This window comes from Musca vetustissima, unplaced genomic scaffold, assembly GCF_032173495.1.
Source record: "Musca vetustissima isolate MV318-11 ecotype Yass unplaced genomic scaffold, APGP_CSIRO_Mvet_v1 utg22339, whole genome shotgun sequence".
NCBI lineage: Eukaryota > Metazoa > Arthropoda > Insecta > Diptera > Muscidae > Musca > Musca vetustissima.
In genome coordinates this window covers 83,649-102,375 of record NW_026889368.1, presented here as the reverse complement: position 1 = coordinate 102,375, position 18,727 = coordinate 83,649, and the positions used below count along the sequence as shown (strand labels likewise).

The window sequence follows — 18,727 nt, the reverse complement described above, 5'->3', positions numbered from 1 at the left end:
ATCGAATTTCAATTTGCGAAGCCTTGCCCAAACGGAATGAGATAGACCCATATCTTAAACGGATGGTGACTGGAGATCAGAAATGGATCGCATACAATAACCCTGTGCGAAAACGATTGTGGTCAAATAGCGGTGAAGCCCGTTAAACAGTGCCCATACCAGGACTAACGGCCAGGGACTGGAAGGGGATTATTTATTACGAGTTCCTTCCATATTGCCAAACGCTAAATACCGACCTCCACTGTCAGCAACTGGACCGTTTGAATATAGCAATTGACCTGAAATGGCCAGAATTGACCAACAGGTGAGGTGTCGTGTTCCACCAGGACAACGTTAGGCCACACACATATATAGCTTGTTTGGGAAAATTTAATGCACCCGCCATACAGCCCGGACTTGGTACCAAGATATTATCATCTTGTTCTTGCATTGCAAAATTTCTTTAATGATAAAAAATTGCTATCTAGGGAGGATTATGAAAATCGAAGGGGTTCTAGTAATCTTCTTTAAGAATACCAGGATTGGTAACATGAGTCTTTATAGATTCATAGAGACAAGATTATTTCTAAAAACTTGAAGGATAGATTCTTTGGAATAGATTCGCTACAATTAATTATTCCATATTCATAGAATGTAAATTAGTTTTATATTTTATATATATAAACATAACGAAGTACAATTGATGGATCAAATCATATATCATATTCAAATGTAATTTGTATGTGGAAAATAATATGATGCGCAATAGCTTGGATAAAATCAGTTACTCAATTTGAGAGTTACGATACGCACTAAACAGATCCACATGGGGCAGCTCAATTTATACGATATATGGTATGGTTTCTAACATATCCATATAGGCACAGACATAAATAATTACATAAAATCCTTACCTTTCTTGCACTTCTTCTGGATAGTTCGTGTCTGATCGCAGGCTGGATCACCTTTCTTCAATGTCAACGTTCTTGAGCGTGTATTAGTCTTTGTGTCGCATTCAGTCCATGGATTCTTGCCATACCGACAGGATAAACCTATATTAGAGAATGAAAATAATATATATTAAAAAACAATTATGAAACCAGTGAGCGAAGCAGTATAGTCGGACGGGGCCGACCATATGATACCCTACACAACTTCCACGAAAATCTAACATTCTATTGTTCTATATTCAGAGCTTTGGCAATATTTCGCGATCTAATTCTAATATTCAGTAGACGGGGACTGTACTTGTCCAGATTCTCTTTACCGTGGGATATGTTGTGATGTTGGGCTTTCAATTGTAGCCTATAGGTCGAATCGAATAAAACACAAAAAAAAGCTTTCGGTCCACTTCATCCCAAAATTATTATCTGATCGTGACCGAAAATTATAGGCGTTGTCCTGGACCATAACAGGAATCTAATGGAAATTTTCAAAGCGATCAGCGCTATATTTCCGCCCTCTAGTGTAGTAATGGGTTACTAAATAATATCTGAATACGTAAGCACCTGTAAATATTTACGTGTAACTCCCATATCTGAGTACATACGACCGTATAATTGGTATCAATTTAAAGGTCAATCACTCCTCCTCAACATACGGTCAACTTCTCGGGTCTAGGTTCTTCAGGGGCAAATACAGTATTTTTCGGTTAATTGAACATCAAAATTTGCACAAATTTTTGTTCAATTAACCGAGGAACCAATTATCCGAACCCGCTTACTATGAAATGAAATAGTTTTGACCCATCATGTGGTTCAATTAAGCGTGGAAACCAATTAACCGTAGGGTCAATTAACCGAAAAATACTGTATATACGCCATAGAATACAAATTTTGTAATTTTTCACCCAAAATTCACCCTTCTCCATGTAAAATTTCGCGATGTTCGGGCCATGATTTCGGCCTCTGGAGCGACCGGAAAAACGGACAAAAATTAAGTATTTGGTCCATTTCATCCCCTAAATATTAACCGATCTTTACCAAAAACAGTAGGAGTCTTCATTAACCAGATCTCATCCTACATGCTAAATTTAGTTAAGATTGGTCCATAACTGTGGCCTGTATCATGTTTACAAATTATAATGGACAGGCGGACGGACACACATGTCTAGATCGACTCAGCTAGTCGAGATATGACGATCGGTATACTTAAAGGTGGGTCTAGGACCAATATTTCGCGGCGTTACAAACTCTTGGGGCTGCACAAAGCTATAATACCCTGACAACATTGTTGTGTAGGGTATAAAAATTGAATATATTATTTTAATGTATATAGGAATTACAAAAATGTGTATAATTAAATAAGACGTGTCAAAACCCACTGTTGTGAAGGTTTCCTGAATAAATAGTATGATTTTAATAGGGGACGATCAATTTTTTGGGAGTTGAATGGACCAAGATTTTTTCGTGGTGATATGACAATACATAGACCACAATATGGTGTGTACTTGAAAACTCGAATATTTGCCTTTATTTTCCCACAAATTGTTTCGTTTAAATTTCCTGTCTCTCCATATCGTTATTTAAGTTCCGTACACTCCATCCACTTAATAAAAAAATCCCATTTAGAATATTTAAACATCCTTTCTTCCTTCCCTCTCTCTCCCTTCTTATTCATAAGATAATTTACTTCGTTTTTATGCCCCCACCTCACTTATACTTTATTCAGTAACCTTTATATCATTCTAACCTTTGATTTGCTTTGTAAATATTTAAATTGCTGTTTCCTCATTTCCATTTTACCACTTATTTCGTATTTGTTTTAATACTCTTCCTTCCTTGTGAATAATCCGCAAAAAGAAAAGAAAAAAATAAATAAATATACTTGTCAAATGCAAACATTGACTATATCGTTAATGTCGTCGCTGCTCGACAGTTAGTCGGAATTGTGACAGTTGTATGCAATTTTTATAATGGAACAGTGTTACGAAGGCGAATAAATTAAGGAGTTTGAAACTTTAGATAAAAAGTAAATCCACAAAGTGGTAAATTGAGTTATATAACAAATAACTTTTTTTAGAAGCCCTTCCATTCTTCATTTAGGAAAATATTTTGATTTCCAAATGGAAGATCATTCAGGACTTCTTTTACGATCTTCATATGAAAGACTTTTACGGCCTTCTTCTGGAAATCTTTACAGGGCTTCCCACAAAAAAACGATTATAGTCCTCTTGCAGATAACCCGTAGTTGTCCGCAATAATGAATAAAGGTCAACATAGGCTATCTTCGAATGCCATAAGGATTTGTTATAGAAATCCAGAGGGTATTTTTTAAAAGACCAGTAGGGTCTTCCTTTAAAAGGCCAGTAGGGTCTTCTTATAGAAATCGGGTAGATTTCCCTTATGTTCTTCTGAATGACATTTTTGTAGGAGACAAGTAGGGACTTCTTGTAGAAAACCCGTAGGGTATTCTTAAAGTTTACCACTTATAGATGGCTCTACTTGTCCTGTATATATGACCAGTAGATTCTTCGTATAGATGATAAGTAAGGCCTTCCTATTCCGAATTCAAGTACGACCTTTTTATAGAAGTCTAGTAGGGGTTTCTTATTGATAATAAGTACGGATTAGTGGGGTATTCTTATAGAAGTGAGGTCTCGGTTTAAAGGATCAACAGGTTTCATTTAAGAGACATGTAGGTTCTAGTTCTGGAAGTCCAATAGAGTCTTCTTACGGAGATCCAATAGGCTCTCCTTATATTTTACAATTAAGGTCCATTTGTGCCACGGTATGGTCTTCATATAAAAAAGTTCAATAAAAGTGGATAGTAGGTGTCTAAAAATATAGCAGCAGGGTATTCGGTTCTAACCTTCCATGGATGCCCAATAAGGTCTGCTTATAAAAGACCAGCACGGTCTTCATAAAAATGGCTTCTTACAAAAGACTACAGAAATTGAGTTGGCCCACATAAAGCAGTACCCTCGTAATCGTAGGAATTCCAAATTCTTTGTGGGTGAAAAACGTATTCATTACAAATGTAACTATTGGACGTCTATGGTTTAACACGTGGGCTGTGTTGAACCATGACCGTCTTGCCCCTTTTAGATATATTCAAGGTTAAACATAAATTGGCATTTCGATCAGAAAATCTTAGATATAGGTCCATATTTTGACATAGACTCATATAAAGGTTCAGTTCAATTTTATGTATTTATACCCTACTTAACTATGTTGTCAGTGTATTATAGCTTTGTGCAGCTCCAAAAGTTTGTAACGCCGCGAAATATTGGTCCTAGACCCACTTTTAAGTATACCGATCGTCATATCTCGATTAGCTGAGTCGATCTAGATATGTGTGTCCGTCCGTCTGTCCATTATAATTTGTAAAAACGATTTTGTTTGCATGTAGGATGGGTTCTGGCCAATGAAGACCCCTATTGTTTTTGTTAAAGATCGGTTAATATTTAGGGGATGAAATGGACCAAAAACTATATTTTTGTCTGATTTTCTGGTCGCTCCAGAGGCCGCAATTATGGCCCGAACATCGCGCAATTTTACATAGATAAGTGGATCAGGCCAAAGGATAAGCATGCCTATTTTGATAAAGATCAGTCAATATTTAATGGGTCAAATAGGCCCTGACTTTTGTGTGAAAAATTACAAAAATTGTATTTTATAGCGTATATATGTATCCCTGAAGGACATAGACCCCAGAAGTTGATAGTATATCCAAGAGGCGTGGTTAACCTTTAAATTGATACCAATTATATTGTCGTCTGTACTCTGATGTGAGAGTAACACTTAAATATTTAAAGGTGCTTATGTATTCATATATTATTTAGTAGTCCATTCCCACACTAGAGGACGGAAATATAGCGCTGATCGCTTTGAAATTCTCCATGAGATTCCAGTTATGGTCAAGGACAACGTCTATAATTTTCGGTGATGATCAGATAATAATTTTGGGATGAAGTGGGCCGAAAACTTAATTTTTTTGTGTTTTTTTTCGAGTCGATCTATAGGCCACAATTGAAAGTCGAACATCACAACACAACTCAAAATGGCAATCTGGAGAAGTAATCAGAAGAGCTGTACTAAATATTAATTAGTAATTTTTGACATCAAGATGCCAATTTCAACAAGACGGCGCTTCACCGCACACATATTGCCCATAACATATAGATTTTCAGAGAGTTATATTTTCGTGGAAGTTGTGTAGGGAAGTGGTGATTTGGACTGGCCACCGCGTTCGCCCGATTTGACGCCGCTGACTTCTTTTGTCTTACAAAATTGTTGCAAACAAAGACTTTCAACCGGAAAATTGCCAATACAGGTCCATGTTTTGACATCAACCATATAATGACCCTGACTCTTTTTTTCAGACATGTCTGAAAACATTCATCGCTTAAAATTGTCAAAAAGGATATATATATATATATATATATATTTTGTTTTGACATAGGGACCCATATGAAAAAAGTCCCGTCCATTTTTGGGACGTTCAATGCCTTAACCCGAATTTTCCAACCGTTTTCTGTAGTGCTTCTTAATCCAAAATACTGTATGAGTGGCTGCCTGTCATAGCACTTATTTATATTTGTAGCTATAGCTTGACTAAGGCTTCTGATTATTTATTTATTCGCTTGTCGTGTTTTTTTATTTATTTTCAGCTTCTTCTTTCCATCTTTCTCGCTTTAAAAGCCACTGAATGTCAGTGGAATATAGTCATTCATGCCACTGGTACATGACAACAAGGATTCCCCCCTGCGGTGGTTTTGTGCCATCTCAACCCTCCATTGCATTGAATAGTGAATTGGGTGCGGTTTTGAGTGGGTGATATAAACACCCACTCACACATATATACATAATACATATGTGTGTGTGTGTGGGTGTGCGAGTGTATACTTACCATCATTCTTTGTGCCACGTTCATTGCGTATTAATATCTCATGATCATCTTCCTCCCAGATTTCACCCTGCGATGCTGTTGTCGGCTGTGTCTGTTCGCCAACTGGCAAAGCCAATGGTGTCTCTTGGACTTCTGTTGTGGCACATGCTAAATGTGGCAGCATTGACAAGGAGGCCAATGCCACCGCCATTATTGTGCATACCGACGATAATGATGAGACAACTTGATTATGGTGGCGGTAATGTTTCATTTTTTCTGTTTTGTTGTTGTTGTTATTGCAGTTGGTTCTGTTCAGTTCACTTCGTTGTGCTCGACTGAGTGTGAAGGGATACGATGACGATGACGATGTTGGTCTTGGCAGTTGCACCACGTTAAGGACAACGCTATGCTTGGCAATTGCAATGACGAACAGTGAACAGAGATGATGGGGATGCTGATGAACTACAACTGTCGGTGCCGGTGTCAATGAAAATGGTGCAAATAGCGGTGGTGGTGAGTCCTTTTGACAGCTTCTCAACAAAGTTCTGGAAATAAACCAAAAATTTGGGTGCTGTGAGATAATTTGTTTGCCAAAATGCCGCCAGAACGTATGTGAAATACTTTCTTATTTATGTGTGAGTATGTGTGTTTGAGAGTGAGTGATGTTGAAATTTGTGAACTTTTCAATTTGTTGTCCAATACTTGTAATTTCTTTTTGAATTTTTTCAAATTTGTTTTGATGTTTATTTGTGCCCAATTTATAGAGAAGTTTATTTTGTGCTGGATAGAGTGGAGCTGAAAGCAAATAGTAAATAATTTTAGAAAACAAATATGTAAACTAGTTGCACATGGAAATTAAAAAAGAAAAATAATATAGAAAGGTGGATTATGTAAATTAAGTTACTATTTTAATAAAAGATATTTTTTTTTGTGATAATAAATCCACGGTTACTAAAGCAGTGACATTAAAAATCGCCTTTTTTGTACAAATCGAAACCTAATAGACCAGGCCAAAAAATCCTGTCTAATATATTTTGTAGTAAGAATTATTAATTAGTCTCCTAATTCTCACTTAACAAAAAAAATTGGTTTTTTTACACCTAATAGACCAGGCCACAAAATCCTGTCTAATAGAATTCAAACTTTTGTTTAAATAAGACTCAGCATCAAATAATTCTAAAAAAATATAAATGTCCAAACCCAATAGCCATGGAAAAATCTTCATTTACGCTTCGCAGTCTTTAAAATACTTTTTTTAAAGTTTACGCCTAATAGATCTGAAATGCAAGCCTAAATGAGTAAGAATGTATCAGTCTGGTTATCCGACAAATAAATTGTACCATAAACCTATGACATGTACGGAGGTCTACAAAATTTGTATTTTTTGATTTTTTTTTAATTGCGGCAGTGAATGAGGTACCAGAAATAACAGCCGATATATGAACTTAATATATTCAGGTCTGCTAAGAGTAAACCCCACAGATTTGAACATCTGTGGGAAGGTAGCAAAAAACAGTAACAAAAGTAGTAAAGTCGGACGGGGCCGACTATATGATACCCTTCACCACTTTGGGTATATTTAACAGATGGGATCCTAACAGCCGTCGCATTTTTGAAGAACCATTAACATTAAATTAAACATGTCATTCCGCAAACTATACAAAATTTTGGTCAGATTTAGAGTTTCTTCTTACAATGGGACAAAATTATGTAAATAAATTTAAATCAAAATATCGAAATCTAAACTAAAACTTGTCACATGTTCGGCCACATTTTTAGTTCTTCATTTACATATAAATCCAAATTTATATATGGGAGCTACATCTAAATCTGAGCCGAATTTCAAAATTTAAAACACATCGGATAAAACACTGCCAAATTTCGAAAATATATATGGTGCAGCATACATAAAGTCGGACAAAAATATATATGGGAGCTATATCTAAATCTGAGCCGATTTTCACGAAATTTAACACACATCATCGTTCTAGACTTAATTCAGTACCCTGTGCCAAATTTCGTGCACCAAAGTCCCTGGTGCACTATTTACCTATATTCGGACGAAAATATATATGGGCGCTATATCTAAATCTGAACCGATTTTCAGGAAATTTAACACACGTCGTTCTAGGCTTAATTCAGCACGCTGTACCAAATTTCGTGCAAATCGAAGGATATATAGGGACTTTAGTGCACTATTGGCATAAAATCGGACGAAATCATATATATGAGAGCTATATCTAAATCTTAACCGATTTTTCCCAATTTCAATAGGGTTCATTCTTGGGTCAAATAAATAAGCTGTGCCAAATTTCATCCAAATCGAATCACAAATGCGACCTGTACTTTGTTAACAAAAATACATGGACGGACGGACAGATGGACAGAGGGACATGCATAAATCGATTTTATGCTTATTCTCAAAAGGAACTATGTGTCTATCTCGTTTCCTTTTGCCAGTTACAAACATATGCACACAGACATAATACCCTGTACCACAGTGTTTTGAAGGGTATAAAAAAAATGGCCTGCAGACCCTGTGTTGGAAAATACCAGAAGGAGTAGACTGAGTGGACCATCTTCGTACTTGATCCAGTTTTTGTAAAATTATTACAATGTAAAACCAGTGAGCGGAGCAGTATATTCGGACGGGGCCGACCATATGATACCCTACACAACTTCCACGAAAGTCTAACTTCCTGTGGTTGTATACTCTGAGCTGCGACAATACTTCACGATATTTGCGTCCTCTGGACCGACTGTAGGTCAACTAATATTATTAATACTAATATTCAGAACATCGCTTCTAATTACTTGTCCATATTCCCTTCACCGTGGGTTGTGTTGTGATGTTCCGCTTATAGTTGAAAAAACATAAAAATTTACTTTCTATTATCTGATTGTCACTAAAAAAACTATAGACGTTGTCCTTGGCCATAACTGGAACCTCATGGAACACTTCAACGCGATCAGCGCTATATTTCCACCCACTAGTGTGATAATGGGTTACTAAATACTATATGAATACGTAAGCACCTGTAAATATTTAAGTGTAACTCCCACATCTGAGTACATACAACCATATAATTGGTATTAATTTAAAGGTCAACCACTCCTCTTGGATATATTCTCCACCTCTTGGGTCTATGACATTCAGGGGTAAATATATACGCTATAGAATACAAATTTTGTGATTTTTCACACAAAAATCAGGGTCCATTTGACCCGCTAAATATTGACCGATCTTTATCAAAACAGGCATGTTTATTCTATGACCCGACCCCCTTTCTTCATGCAAAATTTCGCGGTGTTTGGGTCATAATTGCGGCCTCTGGAGCTACCAGAAAATCAGACAAAAATTAAATATTAGGTCCACTTCATGCCCTTAATATTAACCGATTCTTACCAACAACAATAGGGGTCTTCATTGGCCAGAACCCGTCCTACATGCAAAATTTCGTGAAGATTGGTCCTGAACTGTGGCCTGTATCGTGTTTACAAATTATAATGGACGGACGGACACACATGTCTAGATCGACTCAGCTAGTGGGGATATGACGATCTGTAGACCAATATTTCGCGACGTTACAAACTTGTGGGGCTGCACAAAGTTATAATACCCTGACAACATAGTTGTGTAGGATATAAAATTGGGTTTAAAGTTTGAGAATCACTCCTGTCGTCACATGATGCTGACACAATAAATCGGCTATATCATCAAGAGTTCTTGAGATTTTGACTTGATATTTTGTAGGGACATTCTTGAATTAGTATAGATTCGAATTAAATGAACAAAAAACAAATTTGATACAGAGAATGAGGGGGGTCCCATTTAGCTTAAAAAAATATTTCGTTGTGTGAAGCTTGTATAAATTTGGTTACTTCCTTCAAGAGTAGTTGTGGACTTGACACACAGACGGACATTTGTAAACTACAAATATTTCTGTGGGGTTCATATTTAGCTTTACATACATATCTTTACGTGAGGGCTATAGCAAAACTTATTAAACTTGTAAAACAAATTACAGTCACATTGAGAAATTAAGTAATTAAATTAGAGCCAATTAGGTTGGCTCTAATGATGGGGATACCATTATATGGGATCTACCCAATTTGCTCCAATTTGTCCCAATTTGATAAATTTATGAAGAAAGTGATTTTATACCCAATAAGGATCAAAAATGAAAAATATACCAAAATTACCTCTGAAAATTTTGAAAATCATGCCACAAATCTTCAAAATACAGAGTATTTGGGTGTACCGACATGTGGGGGCTACCCCGAAATATGGGCCAATATTAATCTTTATTAATTGAGGAACATTTAAGATATACGGATTCACTGTCAAGTTGTTCGGTCTATATCTGCCAGGAGTAAATATATAAGCTTCAGAATTGATTTTTTTCTCGTTTTTAACACAAAGGTCTGGGCCAATTATCATTGCTTGTTTCTTAATCAGATCCCATTCACTTTGTACAATTTTATTAGCAAAGGGCTAGTAAAACAGACAATAATGCTCTGAAAATCTGCTCTGAAAAGGAATGTTCTGGTGTGAAGCCAAATGTCCGAATCTTGACACGGTTGAATTTAATTCGTAGATGCAATTTCGCAACAATAGTCGACATAAATACAACTTATCAAGTAAAGACATTTGTAAGCCACATTGCCCAATATGCCTGATGAGCCGCTTAACCAACGGCGAAACGCGTCGCATAGTGGTGGGAATGTAGTATCTCTCTGGCTTTCCTTTTCATTGGAACTCCGATCATGTAGCTCATCTCGAAAGAGAAATTAATAACAAAAAAAAATTTTTTTTTGATCCATGTGATAATCAATATGGTTCCTCTTTGGACTTTTGGATCTACATGCAAAATTTCGTGAAGATTGGTTTAAAAGTGTACCTGTATTGAGCTTACAAATTATAATGGACAGACGGACATACATGTCTAGATCGACTCATATATTTTAGATATGACGATCTATTGATCTAGGATCAATATTTCGCGGTGTTTCAAATCCTTGGACCCCATAATCCTATAATACCCTTACATCATATTTGTGTAGGGTATAAAAATCACCGACTCCTAACGTAGTAGAAAATAGATAAAAAGATATAACAGTCTCTAATATATCGTGAAAATGTTTGTTTTTATACCCTACACAACTTTGTTGTCAGGGTATTATAGCTTTGTGCAGCCCCAAGAGTTTGTAACGCCGCGAAATATTGGTCCTAGATCCACCATTAAGTATACCGATCGTCATATCTCGACTAGCTGAGTCGATCTAGACATGTGTGTCCGTCCGTCCATCTGTCCATTATAATTTGTAAACACGATACAGGCCACAGTTATGGACCAATCTTCACGAAATTGTGCATGTAGGATGGGTTCTGGCCAGTGAAGACCCCTATTGTTTTTGGTAAAAATCGGTTAATATTTACGGGTTGATATGGACCAAATACTTAATTTTTGTCGTTTTTTCTGGTCGCTCCAGAGGCCGCAATTAGGGCCAAACATCGCTAATTTTTACATGGAGAAGAGGATCGGGCCAAAGAATAAGCATACCTGTTTTGGTAAAGATCGGTCAATATTTAGTGGGTCAAATTGACCCTGACTTTTGTGTGAAAAATTACACAAATTAAAATTTGTATTCTATAGCGTATATATTTACTCCTGAGTGACATAGACACGAACAGTTGATAGTGATACCAAATATAGTGATGTATCTACTCAGATGTGGGAGTTAATGTCAAATATTTACAGGTGCTAACGTATTCAGATATTATTTAGTAACCCATTACCACATTAGAGGGCGGAAGGATTGCGCTGATGGCTCTGAAATTTTCCATGAAGTTCCAGTTATGGTCAAGGACAACGCCTATAATTTTCGGTGATGATCAGAATAAAATTTTGGGATGAAGTGGTCCGAAAACTTAATTTCTTTGTGTGTTTTCTAGTCGAATATAAGCCGAACATCACAACTCAACCCACCATGAAGGTAATCTGGACAAGTAATTAGAAGGACTGTACTGAATATTCGAAAAAGTAAGGAAGAGGTGCTATTGTCCTCTAATCGGGCAAGAGGGGGCAAATATCACGAAATATTACCCAGACTCGGAGTAAACACCCGCAGATAGTTAGAGTTCCGTGGTAGTTGTGTAGGGTATCGTATTGTCGGCCCCGTCCGACGATACTGCTCCGCTCACTGTTTTTTTTTCCATACAGGGATGTATAATTGAGCTAAAATTAATATTTAGAATTTCTGGTAATATATATATATATATATATATATATATTCAAATAATTTTTAAAATAACCACTCGTCTTTGTTTCTGAAATATAATTTAAAAAACCCCTTGTTTGAAAATTTCACGAAAAAATTATATATCCATCCACGCCTCAAATGTTAATAAAACAAATTACTCAAATTCATTGTATTAAATTTATTTTCATCTACTCCCAAACATAATTTCAATTTTTCTGCAAATATTGATTTATTTATTTTCTATCAAATTTGTGGATATATATTTTGTTAATTATCCACAATATGGCAGCTGAACAACCTTCAATACATATTGTGAGTTTTGTTTACAGATTTGTTAAAGTGTCAACGCAATTTGTGTGTATGTATGTGCGTATGTATGTTCGAATGTAATTGACCGATTGGTTTGTTTGTTGACCATCACCGTCGTCAACAAACAGCAATTATTTGCCACAAGTTTATGTGAAAATTTTATACGACAAAACCAATATTGTGCATGTGTAGTTTTGCCATAATGTTTAGTTTTGTTGTTGTTGGTGTTGCCACAGCTTAAACACTATAAAAATTTAATTATTTAATTTATCGCATCATCATCAACAAAATACAATTAAGAACATAATTATATTTGGTTACACAGATTTTATATAGATGACAAACAGGCAGCTGGTGCGGATGAGTAATGTGTCAAGTGTGCGTGTGTGTATATATCACTTATACGTAATGATGTTAGAATAGATAATTGATTGGAAGAAATATTTGTTGTTGACTTTTCCCAATTGCAATTTATATGAGTTTTCAGGTATTCAAAGACAGACGAGTTTTGGAAAAGCAAAATCTAAATGAAGTACAAGTGTCAGAAAAGTGATATACCAGTATAAAACTCGATGATGGTTTTGTGCTACCTTGCTATTTAATGTATTCTGAATTCCAACAAAATTAGCTGTATTTTTTAAGTCAATATTTAAATTTTCCAAACGAACTATTTTTAGTAGGATGCTTCTAAAGCATAGGCGTACTCTTTGCCACTGTGATTTTAGTCAGTTGATGACAGCACATGTAAAGTCGAATATCGAGAAGACTACTTTTTGAACACCGAGATCATAGTTTTTTTTTCTTTTTGTTTTATTATACCCTACACAACTATGTTGTCAGGGTATTATAGCTTTGTGCAGCCCCAAAAGTTTGTAACGCCGCGAAATATTGGTCCTAGACCCACCTTAAAGTATACCGATCGTCATATCTCGACTAGCTGAGTCGATCTAGACATGTGTGTCCGTCCGTCCATTATAATTTGTAAACAAGATACAGGCCACAGTTATGGACCAATCTCCACGATGGGTAGGATGGGTTCTGGCCAATGAAGACCCCTATTGTTTTTGATAAAGGTCGGTTAATATTTAGGGGATGAAATGGACCAAATACTAAATTTTTGTCGATTTTTCTGGTCGCTCCAAAGGCTGCAGTTATTGTCCGAACATCATGAAATTTTACATGGAGAAGGGAATCGGGCCTAAGAATAAGCATGCCTGTTTTGATAAAGATCGGTCAATATTTAGCGGGTCAAATGGACCCTGACTTTTGTGTGGAAAATTACAAAATTTTTGTTCTGGAGCGTATTTATTTACTCCTGAAGGATAAAGACCCGAGAAATTGATGTTATATCCAAGAGGAGTGGTAGGTGCTTACGTACTCAGCTTACGTGATCAGATTATAATTTTAGGATGAATTGGGACGAAAAATCAATTTTTTGTGTTTTTTCTTTTCGAGCAACTCACGGTGAAGAGAATCTGGACAAGTAATTAGAAGGGCTGTCTTGAATATTAGTAATATTCGGAATATATATCAGTGTAAGGAAGAGGTGCTGTTGACCTCTAATCGGTCAAGAGGGTGCAAATATCACTAAATATTGTCCAGGCTTGGAATAAACATCCGCAGAAAGTTACGTCCGACTATGCTGCTCCGCTCACTGTTTTCTTCTTTTTTTTGCAATTTTCAAAGACTTTTTTCATATTATCGGCAATAACTCTTAAGTTTATGAATGGTCGCAAATTTCTGAATATTGAACAAGGAACAAGTATGAGTTACTTGACAACCCACCTAATTGCAGATGCAATTACAGTTGTAAACCACTATTTTAAAAACCTTGCGGGACTATTTTAATCAAGGGATAAAATTGCTAGATAAGCGTTGAACTAAGTTTATTGAAGTTTCAGGAGATTACGTTAAAAAGAAATAATATTTTTGGAAAACTAACTAATTTTCCTTCAATTGATAGCCTATACCTTCTGGCCCTGCTTAACACTAGGTTCTGGAAATCATAACTGCGAGATTTAAGGGGACCACCCCATTCTCGGCTTCACAAAATTTTATTTAGTTTTTTGATTTAATTCGCAACTACACTAATTCAAAATATATTCCTACAAAATCTCATGTGAAAATATGAAGATGTGCTGAAGATATAGCCGATTTGTTGTATATACCTATATTGTCTGAAATCGTCAAAATGACCTCATTCTGAAAGAATTTTTAATGTGTAAAGAAAAATATTAAACTTATTTTTTAATATTTTTTACATTATTTACAATCGTACAAAACGTTGTTATTATTTGTTTTCGGTGGGAGGGCTCTCGAGTTTCCCTTTTTAAAAAATAAGAGTGTGGACAAAATGTTCGAAAAAGAGTAAGTGTTTACTCTAAGAGTGAAATAGACTGGAAATATAAAATTTATTTTTCCCGATTTGTGTGTTCGTAGCAAACGGTTTTCGATGTTGTTGTACTGATCTGGTCATATAAGAAATTTACTGTATACAATAATAAAAGTAATTTAATATTCCATAAGAGGTCAAAATGACCGCTTTTAGGCAATATAGGTATAGCACATGTGAATACGGGGAATGAATAAAAGTAATTAATATTCCATATGTGGTACAAAAAGTCACCAAATTTTAAAAAGCTGTGCCAAAATATACACAATTGTTTTTGTACTTGAAATTGAAAAACAGTCAAAATGACCGCCTTCGGCAATCTAGTGTTAATCACCAAAAACAACAACCTACCTTTGAAAATTATTTTTCTTCTCTTTTAAATCTTTAAATTTTACAGCCCATTGAAAATATTGAGAATGGAATTCCCCTTAAATACAATTTTTTTATGATTGTTACCCAATTAGTAACAATTTTCACCTTAATTATGATCAAACCAGTGAGCGGAGTAGTATAGTCGGACGGGCCGACCATATGATACCCTAAAAAACTTTCACGAAAATCTAACTTTTGTGGTTCTATATTCTGACCTTGGGCAATATATCACGATATTTGCACCCTGTTGACGGACTAAAGGTCAACAAATATTACTAATATTCAGTACAGATTCCCTTCACGGTGGGTTATGTTGTGATATTCCACTTTGAATTGTAGCATATAGATCGACTCGAAAAAACACAAAAAATTAAGTTTTCGGTCCAACTCATACCAAAATTATTATCTGATCATCACCGAAAATTACAGCCGTTGTCCACATCTGAGTACATACGACAATATAATAGGATACGACACTCCTCTTGGATACGCTACCAACTTCTCGGGTCTATGTCCTTCAGGGGTAAATATATACGCTACAGAATACAAAACTTGTGATTTTTCACACAAAAGTCAGGGTCTATTTGGCACGCTAAATATTGACCGATCTTTATCAAAAATTCACGATGTTGGGACCATAATTGCGGCCTCTGGAGAAACCAGAAAAACCGACAAAAATTTAGTATTTGGTCCATTTTATCCCCTAAGTATTTACCGATCTTTACCAAAAACAATCTTCATTGGCCAGAACCGAACCTACATCCAAAATTTCCTGAAGATTGGTCCATAACTGTGACCTGTATCTTGTTTACAAATTATAATGGACAGACGGACGGACACCCATGTCTAGATCGACTCAGTATTATAGGTGGGTGCAGCCCTAAATCTTTGTAACGCCGCCAAATATTGGTCCTAGACCTACCTTTAATTATACCGATTGTCATATCTCGACTAGCTGAGTTGATCTAGACATGTGTGTCCGTCCGTCTGTCTGTCCATTATAATTTGTAAACACGATACAGGTCACAGTTATGGACCAATCTTCACGAAATTTTGCATGTAGAATGGGTTCTGGCCAATGACGACCCCTATTGTTTTTTGGAAAGATCAGTTAATATTAAGGGGGTGAAATGAACCAAAAACTTTATTTTTGTTTGATTTTCTGGAATTGGGGCAAGTAATTAGAAGAGATGTACCTAATATTAGTAATATTTGTTGACTTCTAGTCGGTCAAGAGGGTGCAAATATCGCGAAATATTACCATAGCTCAGAATGTAGTGCCATAGAAAGTTAGATTTTCGTGGAAGTTGTGTAGGGTATCATATGGTCAGCCCCGTCCGACTATCCACCCAAATAAAGTTTGGAGGTCAATATCACGGAATGTTTGCAAGGACAGATCAATTTACCCAAAACTATTCACATCTTTTCATATACTTAGTAATTCCCGAGTTGTAAAGGGGTGAACCTCGGTTTCAGCTGTGTTAAAAAAATATATATATATATATATATATATATATATATATATCGAGTTTTCTTTGTTCTCGTCAAAAGCTCTAATAACTACAAATCTTGACCTATGGCGAATTTGTCCTTTTGGATTCTTAATATGTTCGCCAAGTACCTTAATTCCCATAAGAAAATTTCCATCCCCAGAAAAAGCGCTCGAATTGTGCCACAGAGTTATCGATAATTTTCGCAATATCGAGTTCAAGACATCAAATGTTAAAAAAAGTAATTTAACAATTTCCCTGAAAATGGTCTTATCTCAGGTAATACACTTACATAAATAATAAAATAAATTTAAACAAAACATTCTTCATATCAATGTAAGCTCCAACTAACAGCTTATAAAGTTAAAGAAAAACAGCAACAACTACAGGTAAATAATCTTATTGCTGTTGTTTTAATTGTCTGCATAACTTTGCCGTAAATCTCAGCAACAATTCAGGTTTATTTGAATTCTGATAGTATTTTTTCATATCTTTCAGTTGTTGTTGTTATTGTTAAATCCTTTGGGGGTAATGGTTAAACTTAGTTATATCTTTTTCTGTAGTAGTTATCAACAGCAACAACAACAGCATTTACACAAATAAATGCAAAGTTGAAAATTTGTTATTTTTTATCTGCTGATTCAAATATACATACGTGTGCTATGTGTATGTGTTTGTGCCCAAACAAACACACCAACATAAATACAATGCAAAGTTAAACAGAGCGTAAAATAAATTGGCCTACAGGGATTTTTTTAAATGGAGAATTGAATAAAAACCTGCAATATGAACAAAAATCATGCATGTATGTATGTGTGTGTAAGTTATTTATGTACACATGAATTGTCATGAATGCAGAAATTTGATTTTCAGCCTGAAATAACTAAGTCAATCAGAAACATTTTTTTGTATTGCAATAACCGTTTTTGGTCATGTAGACTGAATAGTTCAGGGCCAAAATGGGTCAAAATTTGTTTTAAAATATAAAAAAATCAGATCATGTAGCTCATCTCGAATGTGAAATTAATTAAAAAATTTTAATTTTTCCTGCTAGTTTTTTAGTTTTTCGCTTTCGAGTCGAGCATAAATCAAAAACTAAGATCAGTAAACTCAACTCGAAAGAGAAAACCTAACTTAATATCATACAATGATCCACAACATTACGGTCAAAACTCAAATAAAAACCATTAAGTAGGACCATATGATATACTACACAATTAACATTTAACTTTCTGCGCCCTCTGCGCCCTATTTGCACCCTCTTGAACGATAAAAAATTTCACTTTTTTGGTTTGTTGATTTGATCTTTGGAAAATTGACCGATCATCATCTAAATAGCCGTAATAAATATTTGGTCAGATCAATTTCGCCGTGTAAATTATGTGATGTTCTGCATATAATAATAGCCTCTAGAGCGACTAGAAAATCTGACAAAAATAGAGTTTCCGGTTCACTGCGTCTTCGTTGACCATAACCGGAACTTCATGTAAATTTTCAAAGCCATAAACCCAACATTTCCGCCCCCTAGTAGGGTAATACCATTGATAATTGGTATCAATGTAAAGGGAAACAACTTCTCGAGTCTACATCGTTCGGAAGTAAATATATACGGCCCAGAATACAAATTTTGTCAGTTTTCACAAAAAAGTCCGGGTCTATTTGACCCGCTAAACATTGACAGATCTTTATCAAGACACACATGCTTATTCTTTGGACTGATTCCCTTCACCATGAAAAATTCTTGATGAACGAGAAATAATTGTGGCCCCTAGCGCAACCAGAAAAAACAGATAAAAACTATTTCTTTGGTCTATTTCATCTGCTAAATATGAAACGATCCTTACCCAAAAACAATAGGGGTGTGCTCTTTGACCAGAACCCATTTTGTTTACAAATTATAATGGACAAACGGACACACATGTGATCGCGTGATATGGCGATCGGTATACTTAAAGATGGGTCTAGGACCAATATATCGCTGCGTTACAAACTATTGGGACTGCACAAAGCTATAATACCCTGACAAGATATATGTGTAGGTAAAAAATTTTTGTCGGAATAAAAATCTAAAATGTTGTACTTAAAATCGTAT

General features: G+C 35.5%; 1 protein-coding gene across 1 annotated transcript in view; it reads right to left on the bottom strand.

The window, feature by feature from the left end:
• Positions 1-6,085, bottom strand: part of LOC133337081 (uncharacterized) — a 28,278-nt gene extending 22,193 nt beyond the window's left edge. The window contains exons 1-2 of the mRNA XM_061545347.1: positions 5,830-6,085; positions 894-1,031 (exon numbers count right to left, since the gene is read on the bottom strand). Of these exons, the coding sequence (XP_061401331.1) occupies positions 894-1,031; positions 5,830-6,079 (388 nt within the window). The 5' untranslated portion in view covers positions 6,080-6,085. The remainder of the gene's footprint in view (positions 1-893; positions 1,032-5,829) is intronic.
• Positions 6,086-18,727: the final 12,642 nt, after the last annotated feature.